This window comes from Manis javanica, chromosome 14, assembly GCF_040802235.1.
Source record: "Manis javanica isolate MJ-LG chromosome 14, MJ_LKY, whole genome shotgun sequence".
Lineage (NCBI taxonomy): Eukaryota > Metazoa > Chordata > Mammalia > Pholidota > Manidae > Manis > Manis javanica.
Genome location: NC_133169.1, coordinates 52,039,459 through 52,066,199, shown reverse-complemented (window position 1 = coordinate 52,066,199; position 26,741 = coordinate 52,039,459). Strand labels below are relative to the sequence as shown.

Here is a 26,741-nt window from a genome sequence, read left to right as displayed (position 1 = left end):
TACCCAATTTCCTAATCAACTTGAAAATTTATGCTGGTATGGTAAAGTAGCGAAACCAAGGTACAAGATGACTGTTCATTGAAAAAAATCAGTTAATTGGTTAACACAGATATTAAGACTCACACGAAAATATAGGCATATTGGAAAATCAGAATTTACAACCTCCAGGGAGAACCAGAAACTACGAAGATTCAGATGAGCTAGAGAGTTTACCTAATTTTCTGCCCAAGATGCCACTCAATGGTGGTTAAGTGATTTACCTTCAATCTTACAGATTAGTAAAAAAAAAGTCTTTGTCTAGTTCTTATTGGTCTAGAGTTTTTAAAAAGTGTTATTAATAAATGTAAGTAATTAGGGATAACAAGGGTGAATTGTAGTTCAAGATTTGTCAAAGCAACGCAAAGTAACTCTCTTCAATTTAGCCAACATATGTCTCATGAGTGCCTATCTTAGGCCCTTTCCTAGTACAGGTATATGAGTAATAAGATTGACATAAGGAATAAACACACAGAAGCAGTAAGCTGAAGGCTGAAGAAGTAACTATGAGGGGCTATCTACCCACAGATAATTGGGAATTAATATTTCAATTTTTTTTAATCTATGTGAAAATAGCATAGTATACAATTCCTTATTAAAAATGGAAATTTCTGAACAGATAATTTTCATGATATGAGTCTAAATTGCAGGCTAATAACTATATATGTGTTATTAAAATGGCAAAGAAATGTTCTAATGTATTAATCTTAAGCAATCAAGTGACTAAAGCTCATGATTATTAGTATCTTCTAATTTGAATGACAATATGACTATTATAAAAGGGAAATCTAGGATACAGTCTTTAACTGAATCATTATAGTGTCACTAAGTAAAATCCTTGACCTTAAAGATAACATTAGCATCTTTAGTATTAACCTCCTGAGTATAGTAACTAGTTCTGTAAATGCAAAATTCATTTTAATGAAAAATTATATATATACATTTTTTTCAAGACAGAGAAGCAAAAATATGATTTTTGATAACATCAGAAATTTTTTCATTGACACTGGACACTGATGTACTATATTTTAAATGTCTTATAGACATGAAGGGGGAAATCACTTTAATGTAATCAAAGCTTTTATAATGCTGTCAGGGTGATCTGGCTGAAACATCTGTCACCCCACTGATTGCCGGGATTCACTTAGATTCTCTGGCTTGCCAGGCAGGTGTCTCCTCCTTTCCCAACCACTCCATCTGTGTCTGTCCCAAAACTATGGGCTTGGTCGAAGAGGACCACTCTCCCCAACAGGGGAGGATCATTCTTTAGTCAACTATTCCTGTAGCCATGCTCCCCTATAGAACCTCTAAATGAGCTTTCAAATTAGGACAGTCAGCCTGAAAGATGGCCCTAAATGATCCCTGCCTCCTGATACTCATCTCCTCATGCAGTCCTCCCTCCCTGCCTCTCCCCCGTCCATATATCAGGTTTGTACGGGTGACAAAGAGTGACTGGCAGAAGTGATGATGTATCATTCCTGAGGCCAGAACATAAAAGACACTGTGTCACCTGTCTTAGATTACTTGCTTTGGAGAAAGCCAATTGCCATGTTGCGAAAACTTTCAAGGAGTCTCTGGAGAGGCTCATGTGGCAAAGGAACTGAGGTATTGTGCCTAAAACCAGGTGAGTAGCCATCTGGGAAGTAGATCTTTTGCCGACATTCTGACTACAACTTCATGAGAGACACTGAGCCACACACTCAACTAGCCTGCTCCTGGATTCTGGACCCACAAAAACTATGAGAAAATAACAGTGTGTTGTTTTAAGCCACTAGATTTTGGGATAATTGGTTATGCAATAGGTATAAAATTGTTTTATATAAAAAATAAATTTGTATGTATATGGAATTCCTATATATAATATAAATATAAAATTTTAAAAATTTATATAAACTTAATGTTACATAAAATACAAATATAAAATACATATATTCTTATATATAACAAAATTCTTACTGCAAGGAGATGTATTTCTTACCAATGTCATCATCAGTTTTGTCTGCAGGTTCTTTTTCAAGACATTCCCGAACGATATCTCGCCCCTGCAACGGATCTGTTTGATCCATCTCTTCCTCTTCCTCTTCTTCATCTTCAGAATCGACAGGTCCTTCTGGTAGACGCGTTAAATCTACATCTCCCACCTCACTTTCAGTAGCCTACAGAAAGAAATGTTGATCACTTATTATTTCATGTTAAACAAACCGCATGTCAGTCTAAATTAATCAAAACTGCCTCTTCCTACCAAATAATGTAATTAGGCAACATTGTACGCTTTATCAAAGATAAAATACTTATTTATAAAAGGTTCTTTCTGCCCAAATACAGGCTTATTGTTCCAAAGTGTGACACCTATGTGATAAATTTGAGCCAGTATAAGTATACAATGGTCAGGAGACCCAGACATCATTACATGTATTAATATTTGTTTTTCAAAAAAACCTGTATTTCTTAAAGTACATTTCCTAGACCAGAAGTGCAGGAAAGTGAAAGTTTAACAAGAACAATGTATTAGTACCTATTAGTTTATTCTGGGTATTGTAAATAAGATCATTCTTTCACTACAGAGGTTTAGAGTCTAGTACAGTAGGCAATAATGTAAATTAAGAATGCAAGTATAAGAGGAGTACTGAAAGTGCTAAAATGGACCGTTGTAAAGGACTGAATACTCATTGCTTCCCAATACCTTACATTGAATCTAACAGTATGCAAAGAGCTGAGATTATACTAAACAATTTTTAAAATAAACGTATTTACAACCTCAACTTTGGAAACATATTAGTTTCAGATACTTATTAAGGAACTAGTAGATTATTTAAAAAGTACAAACAAAGTGTCATTTATAGAAAAATAACAAAGACATCTTTTAGGAAATAACTGTCCTAAAAGGAGATTTTAGGCAATGTTTCTAAATATTATACTCAGTTGATTCACATTATAAATGAAAAAGCATGACTACTGAAGCAGTTACATGAAAAAAGAGTACATACAGGAATTTCACTATAATAAGCAAGAAGTCAAGCATGAGTATTAGGGAAGACTACAGATCCTTCATTCAAATATTTCAGTCTTGTCTCCTGTACTGAACGTTTACTGTTTCCTGTACAGAAAACCTTCCTTCTTTTAGGCAATTGCTGTTCTTCTTCAACTTTACCAGAGATTCCAGGGGTAACAGTGTCTGTCCCCAGCTATGTAAACTAAGGAAGAAAAGCCTTTTCTCCAGATTTTCATAATTGGATCTGGAGGCCTGAGCAACCTTTCTTCTCTGGTAGCTGAACTAGAACACTTGTACTGCAGAGCAGCCTACAGCCATATTGGAATGTCTTTCTGTTGTGGGAGAAAATGGAACCAACAGGCAGAAAAAGGGGCAGGGGAATGGTGAGGAAGGACACTGATCAAGAGAGGCAGCCACAGAAAGACACAGATAAAGAAAGCAATAAAAAGAGAGCACACAGGACTGAGAGAGAAAAAGGATAGCACAGGCAGCAAAGAGCACTTGTGACAGAAAGTGTCAGAGAGAGACAGGAAGGACAAACAAGCAAGCTACAGGAAGCCAAAGGACTACGGACAGACTGCAAACACACCTGCAAGAATCCAGCTTCCCGAAGGCTGGAGCTGCTTTCTCTGTGGGGCAAGAAATTATCCTTTCTGGCTTTTGTTAATTCAACTTAAGGCTCTGATCCCTGCAAACTGAAAAAGTCCTTATTTGTTTTGTAAGGCCATGTTTTTATACTTCTTTGCATTTCTGCACAGCCTTAAGTAACATCTACTTAACAAACCAGATTAAACATCCAACCTGATGAAGATTAGACAAGGTAGCTCTTAAGGATCATAAAGAGAGAATCCTATCTCATGACTAGCATTCTGTGCTGTATTCTGGCTATGGAACTTTAGGGTTTAAGTGGAGTACATTTCTGAACAATTAGCTATGTAACCACAAGCTTATGATCAGGTTACAATCCCTTTTCAAAAGTAGTTTTAATTTAAATGTGTGTACATAACTAAAATGACTTTTCCAAAAACCTATTTACCTACATGATTTTAATCCAAGAAACTAGTGCTAAAAAAACACTAATGCAGTATTTTCTACACAAGTTAACTTCAGTTTTCAGACTACAGAACCTCACCTCTATAGGCTATAGGAATAGTCTTTTTCCACTTTTTCAATTTTTAAGGACAAGCTACCTTATAAATTTGGTTAAACCACCCGGTCTTCATCTTAACTGTGGGTTTTCTTCCCCTGACACAGACTATTTCAACCTAGTCTCATTCTCAACTTTCAGATGATCTTTGATGAAAAGATAGGTGGCTCTCAGCATTAAAAGGCAAGTTATGTGGACAACAGGGAAGGTTTACTGTCGTCTGTGTGAGAAGTGAAGACTACTACAAGAACTCTTTTAGGGATTTTTTAAGGCCATCTGCAAAGGAAAGAACATCATTCAGTCTTACAATTATCTTCTTTTAACCTGTACTTTCTTCAAAGTAGGATAAAAAGAAAGAGAATGAATAACATTAATTAAGAGAACATACGAAAGTGTTAAAATGTTAAAAGTGTTGTACGAGGGGTAAGGTGGAAAAGAATTATGAATAAAAAAATAAAGAGTAGCCAAAAGCATGCTAATAAATTTGAAAATAAGTAAATAAAACTAGCTATGCAGACTCTAAGGTCTGATTCCTTGACTAAACAAAGGTAAGCCAAGTCTTCAGGGGAATGGAAAGTATGATGACCACCAGGACTAGAAGTCTCCACATGATGCCTCCAAGAATGCAGTTCCTTGGCAGAAAGTTTAATTTTCTAATAATTATTCTAAGAATTTTAAAAGTGCAGTATCCACATCATCCAGCATACAATAAAAACTTCCTAGATAGGTGAAGAAGCAGGGAAATGTAATACATAATCAGGAGAAAAATCTATCAATCTAGAGACCCAGGAGTGACAGATTATGGAATTAGGTGACATGAGCTTTTGAGTTACTACAAATAAGTTCAAGGATTTAAAAGAAAATATAAACATAATTAGGGACAAATGGGAAATCTCAAAGAAATGTAAACTGTAGGAAGAGTAAACCTGAAAAAGGGCAATACAAAAACTATCCAAACTGAAACAAGAGAAGATAAAAGCCAGAAAGAAAATTTAACCAAGCCTCAGACACTTGTATGATAGTATCACAAGTTTTTATACAAAAATGTAGGTCAAAGAGATAAGCCACATTCATTAAGGTAGGGTAAAGAAATAACAGCCTGGCCTTTCAAGTACTTTACAAGTACAAGCCTATTGTAGTAGGAATTCTTTTGGAATACAAAAGACCCAGAAAAATGATAAGTATAATTAAGCTCAGAAAAAAAAAGTATATTGGTGAAAGGGCTAATAAGACAAGTTTATTAAACTTTTTGTGCCTTTCCTTTCCTACAGTATGAATGTGTCTCTGTGTATATATGTAACTATAATTTGGTGAGGCAGACAGTCTACGGTGATTTTCTGATGATTTAGCCTTCCCCAAATAAACCATCAAAGGATATCCTTTACCTGTTTGCATCTAGATAAACAATGAAAACTATAGATCAGAATGAAAGTTGCAAAAACTTACAAAAACAAAAACATTTTCAAATTCAGAGTAAATATTAAGCCAGAGACTTAGATTTTCTCAGGGCTTATCTTTTTGGCATTCCCATTTTTAGTATTTTATTCAACCTTTTTCATGGACCACGTAGGTCTTTGTATTTCCTCTTTGTCTTTATGGTCTGGGCAAGAATACTGTGAGATCAATCCTTTGCAGTAATGCTTCTCAGGCTGCCCATTCCATAATCTCTATAACAGGGCAGGTGGGCAAAGTAAAGCCTCCTTTGCCCTGACTCATTAAGCCTTAGTGGGTAATCATCCTGAGTTTTCCTTGGGAACAATACTGGTTTCTACTTCTAAATGTAATTCAACTAAAAAAAGTTAGATTACTTCCTAAGTGCCAAACACTGTGCTTATTAACTCAGCATGGTATATACAAGAAACAAACACATTCTGATCTCCAAAAATTTACCACAAGGATGCAAAATGTCAACTCTACAAAGTAACTAAACTAAAAAGCAACATAACCTACAAAAAATCACTGTGGGGATCCAAGATGTGAGAGACGATTTTACGATTTTAAACTGTCATGGAGGTGGAGCTGTAGGTGAAAAGAGTGTAACCAAAATACAGGGCTAGGAAAAACCAACCACATTCTAGGAAGAGCACATGTGTTTGTTTGAACCAGGATACAGAATGTGCAAGTGGGGAATAGTAGAATATAAAACAAGACTTGGAGATTATGGCTAAAAGTGAAAGGCTTAGAATCAGAATATGAATTTGAAATGAAATGAAGAGTACAAATTAGATAATGGTGAAGCATTGAAACTTTTAAGTCATAGAGGAGTGAAGTCATACTGTCCTTGCAATTTAAGTGAAGTTTAAAAAATGGGAGCAAAGATAACAGATTTTTGACAAGGACACAAATGATATTCTTAAGAGAAATACTAAAGACATGGAGAAGAAAACATGTGGTAGGGAAGCTAGTTGAGGCATCAAAAGAACATTGCCATAGAAACGGGCACCAGAGTTCTGGAGAAAGAGGCAGTAGAGCTCTGAATTAAGAAACCAGGCTGACGAGAGGTGGTAAGTGAAGCATTTAGAACTGTTTATTATTTCCTACACAGAAATCAAAAAAGATTGGTGGAGGATAAATATGTGTACTTCAGGTTATTTAAAAATAAGTTAATGAAAAGACAAGTGCTTCAGTTAAAAAATAAATTTCACAATATTCCTGGTCTTGGAAAAGATCAAAAGGAACAGAAAAAGGAATCTAGTAAAAAGCACTCCTTATTTAGGAGTGCTTCTTTGAAGATACAAATAATATTTTACCCAAGAACACTCTAAGATTTTAATGCATACTATTTGCTAACTTTTACGCTAATCTGATTACAAAGATACAGAGAAACCATTATTTACATATTTCCCCCAGAGTGTAGTAAATGTTCTATCTTGGAGGTTCTTTGAGAGCCAAGGGCTTTTATATGCATGCAAACTCTTGACAAGGAAATGCATAGGAGCATAGCAACACATTTGGCCATATAAAATGGTATAAACCATTTCCCTGTTAAGAATTGTTGTTAGGATGTCTCTCTTCTCTCTTCCCCTCAAATTAAAAATTAAAATACTTGTTGCACTGCTTCACAAGGCTATGCTTACACTACAAGCCATGACTGGGTCAGGTGTTCACTTTTAAAGGCTCTCAAATGCTGAAATTTGGATAACCAGACAAACCACTTCAATTATTGCTGGCAAGGTATATATTTTGGCAACGTACACCTGTAACTAAAAGGATGAATTCAGTTTTAACAGGTACTCCAAAGGAGACCTGAGGTCAAGGAAAAAACCAAGGGCCCACTATTGATTTAATTCTTCTTCCCTTAATTTTAGTCCTGAGGATCTGACTGGATACACATACATAACTTGGTTGGTGGTGTTTACCTTATCCATTTTTCTTTTAATTGTAGATACAGAAGTTCTACATTTTGGGGGAGATAATTTATGAACTGATTTTCATTCTGTTCTTATTCCTTTACCCCCATTAATTATTCCTTAGTATTTTCCCACAATTTTATTTAATTTCTACTTTTCACTATACACTCTATTTACATACAGCCTCTTTAAAATTTGTGAAATAAAGAAACACTAGTGTTTATTGAGAAAAGCTTAAGGAATAAAATAAAAACTACCCACAAACCTACCACCAGTAGGAAAACAGCATTACCACTTGGTTCCCTTAAAATCAGATTTACATTCCATGTAGACATATGCATAATATACATATTTCTTTCAAGATTCTGATTTCTTTTCCTTCTGTTGTTATCTTTGCTGGTTTTCATTTTAATCTTTTCCAACCTTTGTATATTATTCTAAGCTTAACTAAAGTCTGAGTTTAAGAAAGTTTTTCTTCTGTGGTTACTTTTAAATGATTTTATCTAGGATTTTTGCATATCTGACTTCAGCATTATGATAATTTTTCTCCTTTAACTTTCTAAATTTGTTTTGGTTCTATAATTTTATTGTTTTTGCTCCTTCTATCTGTCACTCTCCCTAAATTCATTAAAACTTACTTTTTTTTTTTTTTTTTTTTTTTTTTTTGAGAGGGCATCTCTCATATTTATTGATCAAATGGTTGTTAACAACAATAAAATTCAGTATAGGGGGGTCAATGCTCAATGTACAATCATTAATCCATCTCAAGCCTAATTCTCGTCAGTCTCCAATCTTCTGAAGCATAACGAACAAGTTCTTACATGGTGAACGAATTCTTACAGAGTGAATAAATTCTTACATGGTGAACAGTACAAGGGCAGTCATCACAGAAACTTTCGGTTTTGATCATGCAATATGACCTATAAACCATCAGGTCAAATATGAATATTCATTTGATTTTTGTACTTGATTTATATGTTGATCCCACATTTCTCCTATTATTATTATTATTTTTATTTTTAATAAAATGCTGAAGTGGTAGGTAGATGCAAGATAAAGGTAGAAAACATAGTTTAGTGCTGTAAGAAGGCAAATGTAGATGATCAGATGATCAGGTGTGTGCCTATGGACTAAGTATTAATCCAGGCTAGACAAGGGCAGCAAGACATCCACGGATGCAGAAGATTTCTCTCAAAGCAGGGGGGGTGAGGTTCTGAGCCTCACCTCTGTTGATCCCCAAATTCTCACCTGATGGCCCCCCTGCGACTGTGCCTGTCTTAGGTTGTTCCTCCCTTGAGGAATCTTACCCGTCTCTGGCTAACCAGTCATCTTCCGGGGCCATACAGGGAAATGTAAAGTTGGTAAGTGAGAGAGAAGCCATACTGTTAAAACTTACTTTTATCTTATGGTTGCTTTGTAAGTTTGACTGCATCATCTTTAAACTATGATTATGTGATATAAAGTATTTTGAGAAATACATATTTGGTCATTTATATGATCAAATATATATTTCCTAGGTAGATCTTGTCTTCATCCACAGTTCCTGAAAACACTGCAGAGTCTTAAAGGTGAAATGGGTGTCTTGTCATGTTAATGAGACTTTTGGACCCACCCAAGGGCAAGGCTGGAGGTTGGAACAACCAATGGTCAATAATTTAGTCAATCATGACTAAATTAAAATCATGACTCAATAAAGCCCTCACAAAAACCCTGGAGAAGAGCTTATCTCACTCGGTCTCTCTGTTCTGCTTGGCTGGATCCTGTTTCTTGGTCAGAGAGAGCTCCTAATCTTGGGGAGCCAGACACCTCCACATGCCACCGAGCCAGGCCCCAAACTCCACGAGGATAGATGTTTCTTTATTTGGGACCTCACCCTACGACTCTCTTCATCTGGCTGTTAACTCGTATCCTTTATTAAACTGGTAAAACATTAAGTTTTTCCTGAGTTCTGTGAGCCACTCTAGCACATTAATCGAACCCACGTGGGAGGTTGTGGGAACCTCTAATCTGTAGCCAGTAGTCAGAAGCACAGGTAACTGCCTGAGGCTTGCAACCGGTGTGTGGAGCGGGGGTGGAGGGCAGTCTTGTAGGATGGAGCCCTTAACCCGGGAATCTGGTGCTGTCTCCGGGCAGAGAGCATCAGAACTGAGTTGAGTTCTCCAACACCATGCTGGTGTTCGAGAATTGCTCGGTGTAAGTATGGATGGGAAGACCCCCGTCCCGGGTCCAGGAACCGGAATGAAGTTATACTACTGTTACTGCTGTGTATAATGCTGTTACTGTTACATGTATTAGGTAGGGAAAAAATACACCACTGCATTTGGTGTTGGACGTGTGGGAATCATAGATTCCATTTATGTGATCTTCTGGAAAATGCAAAACTACAAGGGTATAAACAAGATTGGTGGTTGCGAGGCACTGGGCTCGTCAGGAGAAGGGACTGACTATAAAGTAGCATAAAGTACTTTCTGAGGTGATGGAAATGTCCTATGTCTCTTTTACTATATGTAAATTATAACATAGTTAACATCAAACATACACAAACACAACTAATGAGGTAGGAAGCAGAACTGATAGGACTTTGTGCTGAATGTGATGATAAAGGAAGAATAGCCACTGTTAGTCGAGTTTCAGGGTTATGAAGAGGTATGCTCTTCACGTAAAGGAAGCACTCCTTGGTTGCAGGACAGTTGGCAAGGTTACCTGTCCACAGTTTATCCAAACTTAGAAAGAATCTAAAAAGGTAAAATGAGCTGTAGAGAATGCTACTGATGAAGGAAAACATATGGAAGGTTGAATAGGGCAGCCTTATACAAGGCCATGGTTCCACAGGGAAAACCTCCAACCACACTCGTATGTACATTCCAGCCTCAGTCTCAGGTGGGTCAGCCAGCAGGTGGACATCCTGGAGATGCTAATATAAGTGCAATGCTTCTGAAGTTCTTTCGGAATCTTGCCAAACATAGGATCTCACTGTGTACAGCCTGTGCTCTGGTTCATAGTAAAGCACTGGACTTTCAAGTTTTGACTTTGAATCTCAATCTGTGTACTGTGCTCTTGTTCCTTCTCTCACAACCATTCCTTGCTCTGTTCCTTGCTCCAAAAAGGTCATCACATCTGGCTCAGAAATGGATACCCTAGTGAAACCAGGTATCTATAGCTCATCAACAACACATCTCTGCTGTACAGGCTTTCTTAGCAAGGTCCAGACATTCTCACTTATCCTGAAATCTATAGCCAAATTCCTGAACTTCCTCAATCCAGGGTCAGTCCTCCCTAGGGCTGTTCACTAGGAAAAACAGAGTCCAGAAAATAACAGCTCTACTTCAACTTCTGTGTGTGATGGAAATGTCCTATGGACATTTGTTTTTTCCAAGACTTCTTTTGGGGAGGGGCAGAAGGAATGGAGCCCAACACAGAAAGCAGCCCCAAAGCCACTGCCCTGTTTTTAACTTAATAAAAATTCCTTGTTCTCTCTGCTATAAAATGGTGAACAGGGAGATTTTACTGTTCTATCAATGATAAAATGTAAACAGAGACAATGCAGATGCCAGAGCAATGACCTTTGTGGAGAAAGCCATTCATAAACCAAATATGGGGTCTTTTTCTCCATTTTGCATCTGCCTGAAAGTTCCCTTAACAGAGGAATGCCGATTTCCCTAAAACTTCTGAATCTGGGGAACTCAATGGAACCAGAGCCTAATATGTTTTCCTCATACAATGATGATTCTATTTCAACTGATCAGCACCATATGGCAGCCCCTGGCCACATGTGGCTGTTGGGCACCTGAAATGTGGCTACTCTGAACTGAGATGTGCTGTTAAGTTTAAAGTCTGGCTTTTAAAGACAGTATGAAAAAGTAACTCATTCATAATTTTTAAATACTGATTACATGTTATAATGATAATATTTGGATAAACTTTCTACATAAAATACATTAAAATTAATTTTACCTATTTTCCTTTTCATTTTTTAATGTGGCACTAAAAAATTTAATAGAGCCTTTCCAATACAAAAGAAAACTCTAATCTTCATGACTTTATTGATAGAACACTTATACAGTCAATTGTAAGAAAAATCAGCCCTTTTGTAAGTTTAAGGTTGTTTTAAGAACAATTTTCTACCAAAACAAGCACATACTAATATGGATTTGCCTGGGAAAAAAAACCAACAACACATTGTATTACATACTGCTAAACCATTTTAATCACTCGCAAAAGATACATCACTTTTTAAATAAGGTGTGCAAATTTGAAACTGTATATAAAGCATATTTACCCAAGACCTTATGTCTGAATTTCATATGCTAATTAGAAGATATGTGACCAAGCACAAAATATCTGGCATAATAAAAAAGCCATAGGTACAGCACAAAAACTCCTAAGGTATTACCTGATAGATATCAGATAAACTGCTGCTCCCAGAGTCACTGGCGATGCTACAACCAGACTGACTAGAAGACACATGAGTCACCTGTGGATGAGGGTTGTCTGTGATATGCATCTTGGTAAGATCGGCTGGAAGCTGAAGAAAAAAACAATTTTAAGATTCTAAATATCAAACTTTATAAGAGTTTTGGACACATTGTAACTTCTGCAACAAATTCTTACTTTATGTACATTACTTTGTAACCTCATTCTTATGAAAAATCTTAGGAAGAACTGCATGATCACTCTGATACTGCTAAGCCCCCTGATTACCATTTGTAATGATATTTCAGAGAAAAAACTGGGCCCTCTTTTCCCCCAAATAAAAATATCAAGGGTCGCCACTGTAAAGGATAGGAATGCTCTGTCTCACAAGTACCACACTCCCCCACAACCCCAAATATTACTACGAAATGGTAACTAATACCAGAATAAAACCACCATATTTTGGATTAACATACAGCTTCTGGCAGCAAGATTTAAGAAAAGTTAAGTTGTTGCATTCAATTTTCCAAAAATTTAGTAAGCCTCTCTTCACTTAGTATTGTATTAGTTTGTACCTGGCCCCTAAAACCTTTTTAGTTATCATAATGTAATGAATGGATATACTAGTATAGGGATACAAGAAACACAGAAGGAAATGATTCCACCCCCTCATCTTTAATCTGGTCATACTTTTTTTTTTAAATCAGGGATGCAGGTTGTACAATATATTTCATACCATATAAAAAAAAAACATAAAATAGCCACAATAAAAGGCACCATGCTGCTGCTGCTCTCTCTCTCTCTCTGTCTCCGTCTCTCTGTCCCCCTGCTCGCTCTCTCTCTCTGCTCTCTCTGTCCCGCTGCTCTCTCTCAGTCTCTCTGCACCCCCTCCCTCTGGGGCAGTCACTCTCTCTTTCAGATAATAAAGTCTCTTGCGTGGGAAAAAAAAAACATAAAATATATGCCGGAGGAATTAAGAAACAAACCACTGTCCTTCAGAATAGTCAAAGTTTTACATAGGAAGTATGGTGACATATTTTCCAAATCATTTCTCCGCAACTTGCCATTTATAAAAATTAAAGAAATCTATTAACTTTTAAAAACAAGGTTTCTCATTACTTTAGTAGAGAAAAATGTTAAAGAAATGAATGTGTAACAGTGGAAACTAAGTATACTTTAAAGGAGAAAATGGCCAAGTCTGAATTATATTATCTAAAGAGGAGTTATTGTAATTATAAAAACTACACATGAAGAAATTATATGACAAAATTCCCTAGCTGATAAAGGTGGGTTAGGTAATTCAGATGAATTCCATAAATAAGATAAACAGAAAAACAGGAATATACAAATACAATCTGGCTTTTGAGGATGTTTTTTCCTAGTTAGTATTTTCTGATTCCTAAAAAGAAGGCCAACAGGCTGAGAAATATTCCCAACAGTCATTCATCAAAGAGACAAAAGCTATATTCCAAGGCTTAGCATGGAACTGCCATACTTTGAAATTGGAACCCTGGGAAGTATATTGCACTCTAGGAGTAAATATGATCCAAAAGTATCTTGAGGTCCATTTTAGAATCACCTCAATCCCTGATGCTGGATTAAGATTATACAGGATTACCAGAGCTTCCAGTGAAGTACTGGAAGCAAACACAAATCACCATAGGAAAAAGTTATCCTAGGTCTCAAGTTATCTTACAATTTTTGCATATACAACACCCACTGCATAAAACCAGGCATATTAGAAGACAAGATGGCACTGATGAAAACTAAGAGAAATAATAAACTCTAGAAAAAAAGTAACGAAGAACTTTCAAATAATGGAGTTATCAGAATCTAAAGTAACTAAACGTAATAAATATATACACCAGGGGTTGGCAAACATTTTCTTTAAAGTACCAAAAAGTATATATTTTAGGCTTTTGCAGGCCATATATAGTCCTTGTACTACACTTTTCTTTAATCTTTTTTTTTTAACCATTCTTAGCTCACAGGTCATACAGCTCACTGGCCATATGTGGTCCAGTTTAGCAATCCAGGATTCACAGAAAAAGACAAGACTAAATATTTTAGCAAAGAAATAAAAACTAACAATGAAATGAAAATTCCAAAATTGAAAAATACAATTGTGTAAATTAAAAAGTCAACATATGGACTCAATAATGGATTTGACATAGCTAAAAATAAAATTAGCAAAGTAAAGACTGTTGTGAAAAAATATCCAAAAGGAAGCATGGTAGGCAAAAACTATGAAGATAGGAGAGGAGGGGCAGGAGGGGCAGGAGCGGCAGGAGATGGCTAACCTAAGATTGTAACATCTAAATAACCAGTTACAGAAACAGAAAGTGTTTAAAGGCATAGAAGATGATGGCTGAGCAGTTTCCAAAACTGAAAAAAAAAAAAAAAAGATAAAAAGTCATAGATCAAGCAGGTTTAAGAATTAACAGCAAGATAAGTAAAAACAAAACCACACACCTATGTACACCAGGGTAAAACTGCTGAGGGGAAAAAGACAAAGAGAAAAGTCTTACAAGCAGTCAGGAAAAAGAGATTACTTTCACGAAAAGAAAATTAAATTGATGGCTGACTTCTCAACAGAAATTTGGAAGGCAGAAGACAATGGAGTGATATCTTCAAGAGCTAGTATTCTATAACCAGCAAAAACAGTACTTAAAAAGGCCAAATGAAGTCATTTGAAGAGAAACAAAAATGAAGAGAAATATTCTCCAGCAGACCTGCAATGAAGGAAATACACTGGGAAAAAGAAAATGATTCCAGACTGTAGTTTCTAGATGCAGAAAAGAAGGAAAAACAAACAACAGAATGAAAGCCTGGAGAAAGGTAAATGAAGTTATTAAAGTGCTCTAAGTTACTGTACTGTACACGAAACTGCAGCAACCCACTTGATAGTTGGAGGATATATTGTTGTAATCTTTAAGGAAAGCAGTACATAACGACCAAGCTAAGAGGGAAAAATATTAAATATTAAAAGAATGGAAAGAATATACACCATGCAAATATAAACCAAAGAAAGCTTATATAGTTATATTAATGTCAGATAAAGTAGATTTTGGGGCAAAAGCATTAGTAGAGACAAAAAGGGGCATTTCATATTAATAAAAGGTTCAACACTAAATAAATATGAATCTAGTAACAGCCTCAAAATGTGTAAGGCAAAAAATGAAAACAATGAAAGGGGAACTAGATGAATCCACAATTATGTTGTGAAATTTTACCACAGATTTCAGTGACAAAATAAATAAAAAATAAGTGAAATACAGAAGATGTGACTGTAATTAACAAACTTGATCTAAAGTGTACACAGAACATTGCTACAAAAAACTACAGAATACACATTCCTTGAGGGTACACAAAAGAACATTTATAAAAACTGACAATAAGGCAGGCCTCAACAAGTTTCAAAAGATTTAAATTGTACAGACAATATCTCAGATCATAGCATAAATAAGTAACAGAAAAGAACTAAGTAACAAAAGATAACTAGAAAATGATTACAGAGACAGGAGTAGAGGACAGAAAAAAAGATGGCAGTGTAGGAAAGCAAGGCAAAAACCTCCTCCCCAAATCACATAGAGCACAAAAATACAGCAAATACAACTAGGCCAGAGATGAACCCGAAGATTACAAAACGGGCCACCTACATCTGGGGAAGAAAAGACGACCCTACAGGAAAGGGTAAAGTACAAAGTTGTGATTCAGCGGGACCCAAACCTCCCCCAACCCTGGCCCACAGGTGGGAGGAAGAGGAATGGAGCAGAGAGGGAGTAGAAGCCCAGGACCCTGAACACCTGGCCTTGTAGATCTCCTCTGGGAAAAAGAGCCCACACTGCACAGTGCCCTGGTGACTGGTGTGGCTGGACAACAGAGACAGGTGGAACACCTTGGGAGGCTGAGATATCAGCAGCCTGGGGAGCACAGGCACGCTCTACCAACCCCGAGATAGACAGCAGAGCAGGCAACTTGAAAGACTTCCCAGTAGTGAGAGGGGTGACAGAGGGGAGGATTGCACAGTGCTCTCCTATTTAGGAGAAAGGTAGGGTGGACAATACCTCCCTACCCACCCTCAGCCCAACAGGTTGGGAGCCCTCAGGAGCTTCAGATGCTCTATTTCCCTTGCTGACAACACATACCAGAGACTCATCACAGTGGTGCACAGCCTGCTGGTCAGAAGTGAAAACAAACTTTACTCCCAAGTAGGCATGGGGCAAACCCCAGTCTGCTCAGCCCGATTTTGGGACAGCTGGGGAGCTGCATGCAAGAGCCAAGAGCCAGCCCTAATACCTCTTCCCTCCCGGCAGGTGCTGGTCTCATGTGCCTACGACCCCCGCCAAGCAGCAAGCTGGAGGGAAGTCAGCTCCACCCATAGCAGCTCCAGACGAAATTCTCCCCACTCCTGTAATCAGCTAATGGCCCACACAGACCACCTGACATCAGAACACCAGGAGCAAGGCACCCACTGCATGCCAACAGCTGGGGCTCCTAAACAGAAAACTGAGCTTCTAGGCACTAGATGGGGCCTCCTACACAAACCTATTATCCCATAAGAAATACACACACACACACACACACAAACAAAATGATGAGAGGAATGTGGTCCAAAAATTTAAGAAAAAATGCCAGCAAGAGGGTTAGTGAAACTGAAATGACCAATCTGCTTGATAAAGATTTTGAAACAGAAGTCATAAACATGTACCTGGAGCTACAGAAAACTCAAGATCTGAGGGAGGACTTCGACAAAGAAATAGAAGTTTTGAAAAATATAATATCTGAAACATACAATGGAGGAATTTAAAACTAGATTAGATGAGGTAGAGGAGATGGTGAAAATGAAGTAGAAATCAGAGAACAGAAAAACAAAAACTGAGGAACAGAGAGATAAAGGGATCTCTAGGAACAAAAGAATAGTTGTGTGACCAATCCAAATGGAATGTTGGCATTATAGGGGTATGAGCAGAAGGAGAGAGACAAAGGTATAAAAAGTCTCTTTGAGGAAATAATTGTTGAAAACTTTCCCAGTCTGGTGAAGGAAATAGACACTCAGGTCATGGAAATGCAGAGATCTCCTAACACAAGCAACTATAGGAAAACAACACCAAGACATACAATAATTAAAATCGCAAATATCAAGGACAAGGAGAGAGTATTGAAAGCAGTCAGAGAGAAAAGATCACTTATAAAAGAAACCCCATTAGCTATCAGCAAAACACAGGACAGAAGGGAGTGGCATTAAATATTAATGCAATGAAACAGAAGGGCCTCCAACAAAGAATCCTCTACCTGGCAAAATTATCATTTAAATTTGAAGCAGGGATAAACCAATTTCCAGATAGGCAAGAGTTGAATGAATTCACCACCACCACCAAACCATTTCAACAGGGTATCTTAAAGGGACTACTCTATATGTACATGCACATAAGGCTAAACAGCTGCCACCAGAGAAACCCACAGTAAAGGTAGTATACCAATTAATTATCAAGCAAGTACAAAATTAAATTACTCACAAAGTTAGTCAAGGGATACACAAAGAGTACAGAGTATGACACCTACTATATAAAGAGTAGAGGAGGAAGAAGGGGAGGAAAAAATTTAGATTCTTTTTGAAATGGAGTAATAAGCAATTTAAGATAGACTGTTAGTAAGGAAGCTATCCTTGAGCCTTCGATAACTACAAATCTAAAGCCTACAATGGCAATAAGTACATACCTATCGATAATCACCCTAAATGTAAATGGACTGAATGCACCAATCAAAAGACATAAGAGTTGCAGAATGGATAAAAAAAACAAGACCCATCTATATGCTGCCTACAAGACTCATTTCAAACCCAAAGACATACGCATACTAAAAGTGAAGGGATGGAAAAAGATATTTCATGCAAATAATAGGGAGAAAAAAGGAGTAGCAGCACTTGTATCAGACAAAATAGATTTAAAAACAAAGAAAGTAACAAGACACAAAGAAGGACATTAATAATGATAAAGGGGTCAGTCCAACAAGAGGGTATAACCATTATAAATATCTATGCACCCAATAGAGGAGCACCTAAACATGTGAAACAAATAATAAAAGAATTAAAGGAGGAAATAGAATGCAATGCATTAATTTTAGGAGATGTCAATACACTACTCACACCAAAACACAGGTCAACCAGACAGAAAATAAGAGACAGAGGCATTGAACAACACATTAGAACAAATGGCCTAACAGACATCTACAGAACACTCCACCCCAAAATAGCAGGATACACATTCTTCTCAAGTATACATAGAACATTTTACAGAACAGATCACGTACTAGCCATAAAAAGAGACTTCATAATTTAAAAAAGATTGAAATTGTGCCAACCAACTTTTCAGACCACAAAGGTATGAAACTAGAAATAAATTATGCAAAGATGCCAACCAACTTTTCAGACCCCAAAGGTATGAAACTAGAAATAAATTATTGAAAGAAAACAAAAAAGCCCACAAACACATGGAAGCTTAACAACATGCTTTTAAATAATCAATGTATCAATGAACAAATAAAAACAGAGATCAAGCAATATACGGAGACAAATGAAAACAACTCAAAAGCCAAAATCTATGGAATAGAGCAAAGGCGATTCTAAGAGGACAGTATATAACAACACAGGCTTACCTTAAGAAAGAAGAACAATTCCAAATGACAGTCTAACTTACAATTAATGAAACAAGAAAAAGAACAAATAAAGCCCAAGTCAGCAAAAGGCAGGTCATAACAAAGATGAGAGCAGAAATAAATAAAATTGGGAAGAATAAAACAATAGAAAGAATCAATGAAAGCAGGAGCTGGTTCCTTGGGTCAATAAACAAAATAGATAAGCCACTAGGAAGACTTATCAAGAAAAAAAGAGAGTGTACACACATAAATAGAACAGAAATCAGAAAGGAAAAATCAGGACACCAAAGGAAATACAAAGATTTATTACAGAATTCTGAAAAATTATATGCCAACAAATTGGACAACTTACAAGAAATGGATAACTTTCTAGAAAAAAACACAAACTTACAAGGCTGATTGAGGAAGAAACAGAAAATCTTAACAGACCAATTACCATCAATGCAATCAAACTGGTAATCAAAAAAGTACCTACGAACAAAATCCCTGAACAAGATGGTTTCACCACTGAATTTTAACAAACATTTAGAAAAGACCTAATACCCATCCTCCTCAAAGAATTCTAAAAAGTAGAGGAGAAGGCAATACTTCCAAACTCATTCAAAGAAGCCAACATCACTGTAATTCAAAGACCAGGCAAAGACACCACAAAAAAAGAAGCCAACATCACTGTAATTCAAAGACCAGGCAAAGACACCACAAAAAAAGAAAATTACAGACCAATACCCCTGATGAACATAGATGCAAAAATCCTCAACAAAATACTAACAAAGCAAATTTTTAAAAATATCAAAGCCAAGATGATGGCATAAGTAGGGGAGCAGAAATCTCCTCCCAAAACCATATATATTTCTGAAAATACAACTATTCTTAAAAGAGAGACCAGAAGATTCAGGACAACAGCCAGGCTACATCTATATCTGCGAGAACCCACCGCCTCTCGAAGGGGTAAGATACAAGCCACGGCCTGGCGGAACCCGAGTGCCACTCCTACCCCAGCTTCCCAGCAGGAGGAGAGGAGTCGGAGCGGGCAGGGAGAGGGAGACGGAGCCCAGGATTGCCAAACACCCAGCCCTAGTCATCCGCACTGGGAGTGTAGACACACAGTGCACGGTGTGCTGGATACTAGGGAAACAGAACAGTAAAACCTGCGAGCAGGTACCCACAGCCAGTGCCGCTGGAACAAAAGAAAAGTGAATGCTTTTTGAAAGTCTTAAAGGGATAGGAGCCTCACAGCTGGACACAAGTGGCCCGGCAAACTCAGCCCAGCAGCTGGGAATCCGGGGGAACTCCAGGTGCCCTAACCACCTGGGGGCAGCACAGCTCTGAGACCCCTCAAGGCGATAAACAGCCTCCCGACTGTTCCCCATCCAGCATGGCCCTGCCATAGCAAAGTATCAGCCTGAGACCGGCCACGCCCATAGCAGTCACACAGAGGTTGCTCCACAGCGGCCGGGCAAGAATCAGAGACCCTGTCTGTGCTCAGCTGCCCAGCACAAGCCACTACGGGTCGCCGTTCTCCCAGGAGAGGAAGGCAAGGGAGCAAGCAGGAAGGGACTTTGTTCTCTCGGCTGACACACACGCCAACTGACCACGCTACCTCTATTGCCATGAAAAGGCAGAAGAATTTGATCCAGACCAGAAACACACAGACATCCGCCCCTGAGAGGGAACCTGGGGAGATAGAATTAACCAATCTTCCTGAAAAAGAATTCAAAGTAAAGGTCATAACCAAGCTGATGGACATGCAGAGAAATATGCAAGAGCTAAGGAGGAACAATACAGAAATAAAACAATCTCTGGAAGGACTTAAAAGCAGAACAAATGAGGTGCAAGAGGCCACTAATGGAATAGAAATCAGAGAACAGGAACACAGAGAAGCTGACGCAGACAGAGATAAAAGGATCTCCAGGAATCAAACAATATTAAGTGAACTGTGTGACCAATCCAAACGGAACAATATCTATATTGTAGGGGTACCAGAAGAAGAAGAGAGAAAAAGGGATACAAAGTGTATTTGAAGAAATAATTGCTAAAAACTTCCCCAAACTGGGGGAGGAAATAGTCGCTCAAACCACGGAAGCACACAGAACTCCCAACACAAGAGACCCAAGGAAGACAACACCAAGACACATGATACTTAAAATGGCAAAGAACAAGGACAAGGACAGAGTACTAAAGGGAGCCAGAGAGAGAAAAAAGGTCACCTACAAAGGAAAACCCATCAGGCTATCATCAGACTTCTCAACAGAAACCTTACAGGCCAGAACAGAATGGCATGATATATTTAATGCAATGAAACAGAAGGGTCTTGAACCAAGAATATGTATCCAGCACGATTATCATTTAAATATGAAGGAGGGATTAAACAATTCCCAGACAAGCAGAAGTTAAGGGAATTTGCCTCCCACAAACCACCTCTACAGGGTATTTTAGAGGGACTGCTCTAGATGAAGGCACTCCTAAGGGCAAATACATGTCACCAGAAAAATTAAAATCACAGCAAAGAACGCAGAACAATCAAATACTAACTAAAGGCAAAAAATAAAATCAACTACCCACAAAAGCAGTTAAAGGAAACACAAAAGAGCACAGAATAAAAAAACCAACATATAAAGAATGGAGGAGGAGGAATAAGAAGGGAGAGAAATAAAGAATCATCAGACTGTGTTTATAATAGCTCAATAAGCGAGTTAATGTAGACAATAAGATAGTAAAGAAGCTAACCTTGAACCTTTGGTAACCATGAACCTAAAGTCTACAATAGCAATAAGTACATATCTTTCAATAATCACCCTAAATGTAAATGGACTGAATGCACCAGTCAAAAGACACAGAGTAACAGAATGGTTAAAAAAGCAAGACCCATCTATATGCTGCTTACAAGAGACCCACCTGAAACCCAAAGACATCCACAGACTAAAAGTCAAGGGATGGAAAAAGATATTCCATGCAAACAACAGGGAGAAAAAAGCAGGTGTTGCAGTACTAGTATCAGACAAAATAGACTTCAAAACAAAGAAAGTCACAAGAGATAAAGAAGGACATTACATAATGATAAAGGGGTCAATCTAACAAGAGGATATAACTATCATAAATACATATGCACCCAATACAGGACCACCAGCATATATGAAACAAATACTAACAGAATTAAAGGAAGAAACAGAATGCAATGCATTCATTTTAGGAGACTTCAACACACCACGCACCCCAAAGGACAGATCCACCAGACAGAAAATAAGTAAGGAGACAGAAGCACTGAACAACACACTACACGAGATGGACCCAACAGATATCTATAGAACCCTATACCCAAAAGCAACAGGATACACAGGCTTCTCAAGTGCACATGGAACATTCTCCAGAAGAGACCACATACTAAGCCAAAAAAAGAGCCTCAGAAAATTAAAAAAGATTGAAATTCTACCAACCAACTTCTCAGACAAAAAAGGTATAAAACTAGAAATAAATTGTACAAAGACTGCAAAAAGGCTCACAAACACATGGAGGCTTAACAAAATGCTCTAAATAATCAATGGATCAATGACCAAATCAAAATAGAGATCAAGCAATATATGGAAACAAATGACAACAACACAAAGCCCCAACTTCTGTGGGATGCAGCAAAAGCAGTTTTAAGAGGAATGTATATAGCAATCCAGGCATATTTAAATAAGAACAATCCCAAATGAATCATCTACAGACACAATTATCAAAATTGGAAAAAGAACAAATGAGGCCTAAAGTTAGCAGAAGGAGGGACATAATAAAGATCAGAGAAGAAATAAATAAAATTGAGAAGAATAAAACAATAGAAAAAAAAAATCAATGAAACCAAGAGCTGGTTCTTTGAGAAAATGAACAACATAGATAAGCCTCTACCAGACTTATTAAGAGAAAAAGAGAATCCATACACATCAACAGAATCAGAAACAAGAAAGGAAGAATCATGATGGACCCCACAGAAATACAAAGAATTATTACAGAATACTACAAAAAACTATATACTAACAAGCTGGAAAACCTAGAAGAAAAAGACAACTTCCTAGAAAAATACAACCTTCCAAGACTGACCAAGGAAGAAACAGAAAATCTAAACAGACCAATTACCAGCAACAAAATTGAAGCGGTAATCAAAAAACTACCCAAGAGCAAAACCTCTGGGCCAGATGAAGTTACCTCGGAGTTTTATCAGACATACAGAAAAGACATAATACCCATTCTTCCTAAAGCTTTCCAAAAAATAGAAGAGGAGGGAATACTTCCGGACTCATTCTATGAAGCCAGCATCACCCTAATACCCAAACCAGGCAAAGACCCCACCAAAAAAGAAAATTACAGACCAATATCCCTGATGAACACAGATGCAAAAATACTCAACAAAATAGTAGCAAACTGAATCCAAAACTACATCAAGAGGATCATACACCATGACCAGAGGGATTCATCTCAGGGATGCAAGGATGGTACAACATTCGAAAATCTATCAACATCATCCACCACATAAACAAAAAGGAGGACAAAAAAATCACATGATCATTTCCATAGACGCTGAAAAAGCATTCAACAAAATTCAACATCCATTCATGATAAAAACTCTCAACAAAATGGGTATAGAGGGCAAGTACCTCAACATAATAAAGGCCATATATGATTAACCTACAGCCAACATCATACTGAACAGTGAGAAGCTGAAAGCTTTTCCTCTGAGATCAGGAACAAGACAGGGATGCCCACTCTCCACACTGTTATTCAACATAGCACTGGAGGTCCTAGCTACGGCAATTAGACAAAACAAAGAAATACAAGGAATCCAGATCAGTAAAGAAGTCAAACTGTCACTATTTGCAGATGACATGATACTGTACATAAAAAACCCTAAAGACTCCACTCCAAAACCACTAGAACTAATAGGAATACAGCAAAGTTGCAGGATACAAAATTAATACACAGAAATCTGAGGCTTTCCTATACACTAACAATGAACTAAGAGAGAAATCAGGAAAACAATTCCATTCACAATTGCATCAAAAAAAATAAAATACCGTAGGAATAAACCTAACCAAAGAAGTGAAAGACCTATACCCTGAAAAGTACAAGACACTCTTAAGAGAAATTAAAGAGGATACTAACAAATGGAAACTCATCCTATGCTCTTGGCTAGGAAGAATTAATATCGTCAAAGTGGCCATCCTGCCTAAAGCAATCTACAGATTCAGTGCAATCCCTATCAAACTACGAACAGCATTCTTCAATGAACTGCAACAAATAGTTCTAAAATTCATATGGAACCACAAAAGACCCCAAATAGCCAAAGCAATCCTGAGAAGGAAGAATAAAGTGGGGGAGGGGAATCTCACTCCCCAACTTCAAGCTCTACTACAAAGCCACAGTAATCAAGACAATTTCGTACTGGCACAAGAACAGACCCACAGACCAGTGGAACAGAACAGTCTCCAGACATTAACCCAAACATATATGGTCAATTAATATATGATAAAGGAGCAATAGACATACAATGGGGAAATGACATCCTCTTCAACAGCTGGTGTTGGCAAAACTGGACAGCTACACGTAAGAAAATGAAACTGCATCATTGTCTAACCCCATATACAAAAGTAAATTCGAAATGGATCAAAGACCTGAATATAAGTCATGAAACCATCAAACTCTTAGAGAAAAACATAGGCAAAAATCTCTTGGACATAAACATGAGTGACTTCTTCATGAACATATATCCCCAGGCAATGGAAACAAAAGCAAAAATGAACAAGTGGGACTATATCAACCTGAAAAGCTTCTGTACAGCAAAGGACACCATCAAGAGAACAAAAAGGCATCCTACAGTATGAGAGAATATATTCATAAATGACAGATTCGATAAAGGGTAGACATCCAAAATATATAAAGAGCTCATGCACCTCAACAAACAAAAAGCAAATAATCCAATTAAAAAATGGGCAGAGGATCTGAACAGATACTTCTCTAAAGAAGAAATTCAGATGGCCAACAGACACATGAAAAGATGCTCCACATCGCTAGTCATCAGAGAAATGCAAATTAAAACCAAAATGAGATATCAACTCACACCAGTAAGGATCGCCACCATACAAAAGACAAACAACAACAAATGTTGGCAAGGTTGTGGAGAAAGGGGAAACCTCCTACACTGCTGGTGCGAATGTAAATTGGTTCAACCACTGTGGAAAGCAGTATGGAGGTTCCTCAAAAAGCTCAAAATAGAAATACCATTTGACCCACGAATCCCACTTCTAGGAATTTACCCTATGAATGCAACAGCCCAATTTGAAAAAGACAGATGCACCCCTATGTTTATCTTAGCACTATTTGCAATAGCCAAGAAATGGAAGCAACCTAAGTGTCCATCAGTAGATGAATGGATAAAGAAGATGTGGTGCATGTACACAATGGAATATTATTCAGCCATAAGAAGAAAACAAATCTTACCATTTGCAGAAACATGGCTGGAACTAGAGGGTTTTATGCTCAGTGAAATAAGCCAGGCGGAGAAAGACAAGTACGAAATGATTTCACTCATATGTGGAATGTAAGAACTAAGGAAAAAATGAAGGAACCAAACAGCAGCAGAATCACAGAACCCAAGAATGGACTCACAGTTACCAAAGGGAAAGGGACTGGGGAGGATGGGTGGGAAGGGAGGGAGAAGGGGGGTTAAGAAGAAAGGGGGCCTTACGATTAGCATGTATAATGTGGCGGGGGGCTTGGGGACGGCTGTGCAACACAGAGAAGAAAAGTAGTGATCTTACAGCATCCTACTATGCTGATGGACAGTGACTAATAGCATATGTGGGGGGGACTTGGTGAAGGGGGGAGTCTAGTAAACGTAATGTTCCTCATGTAATTGTAGATTAATGATACCAAAAATATATGTATATATCATCCATCATGACTAAGTGGGATTCCAGGGATGCAAGGATGGTACAATATTCGAAAATCTATCAGCATCGTACACTATATCAACAAAAAGGAGGACATAAACTACATGATAATGTCTATCGATGCTGCAAAAGCATTTGACAAATTTCAAACCCATTCATGATAAAAATTCTCACCAAAATGGATATAGAGGGGACATATGTGAACATAATAAAGGCCATATATGACAAACCCACAGCCCACATCATACTTAATAGTGAAAAGCTTAAAGTTTTTCCTCTAAGATAGGGAATAAGACAAGGATGCCTTTTCTCCCCACTTTCATTTAACACAGTAATGGACATCCTAGCTACAGTAATCGGATAACACAAAGAAAAACAGCATCCAAATTGGTAAGGAAGAAGTTAAACTGTCACTGTTTCCAGACAACATGATACTATTCATAGAAAACACTAGAGAATCCACCTAAAAACTGTTATAACTAAAAAGTAAATTAAGCAAAGTTGCAGGATACAAATTTAATACGCAGAAATCTGTTGCATCCCTACATACTAATAGTGAACTAAGAGAAAAAGAAATCAGGAAAACAACTCCATTTACCACTGCATCAAAAAGAATAAAATACCTAGGAATAAACTTAACCAAGGAAGTGAAAGACCTTTACTCTGAAAACTGCAAGACTCTTGTGAGAGAAATTAAAGATGACAACAATAAATGGAAATTGATACTGCGCTCATGGACAGGAAGAATATTGTCAAAATGGCCATCATACCTAATGCAATCTACAGATTCAATGCAATCCCTATCATAATACCAACAGCATTCTTCAACGAACTGTAACAAATAGTTCTAAATTCATTTGGAACAACAAACGACCCCAAATAGCCAGAGCAATCCTGAGAGGGAAGAATAAATCGGGGGATCTCACTTCCCAGCTTCAAGCTCTACTACAAAGCCACAGTAATCAAAACAATTTGGTCCTGGCACAGGAGCAGACCCACAGATCAATGGAACAGAATAGAGAGTCCAGATATAAATCCACATATATATGGCCAATAATTAATATACAAAAAGGAAGCCATGAAGAGACAGTGGGGAAATGACAGCCTCTTCAACAACTTGTGTTGGCAAAACTGGACAGCTACATATAAGAGAATGAAACTGGATTGTCTAACTTCATACACAAAAGTAAATTCAAAATGGATCAAAGATCTGAATGTTAGGT

At 37.5% G+C, this 26,741-nt stretch overlaps 1 protein-coding gene across 18 annotated transcripts in view; it reads right to left on the bottom strand.

Annotated features, from left to right (window-relative positions):
- The window catches only part of RAPGEF6 (Rap guanine nucleotide exchange factor 6), a 235,842-nt gene that overhangs the window by 87,967 nt on the left and 121,134 nt on the right, over nt 1-26,741 (bottom strand). For all 18 annotated transcript variants that reach the window (XR_012125294.1, XR_012125293.1, XM_073222084.1 and 15 more), the window contains 2 exons: nt 11,919-12,050; nt 2,015-2,192 (listed from right to left, as the gene is read on the bottom strand). Coding sequence is in view for 16 of the 18 variants with exons in the window: in XM_073222084.1 (XP_073078185.1) it covers nt 2,015-2,192; nt 11,919-12,050 (310 nt within the window). In the remaining 2 variants the exon portion in view is untranslated. The remainder of the gene's footprint in view (nt 1-2,014; nt 2,193-11,918; nt 12,051-26,741) is intronic.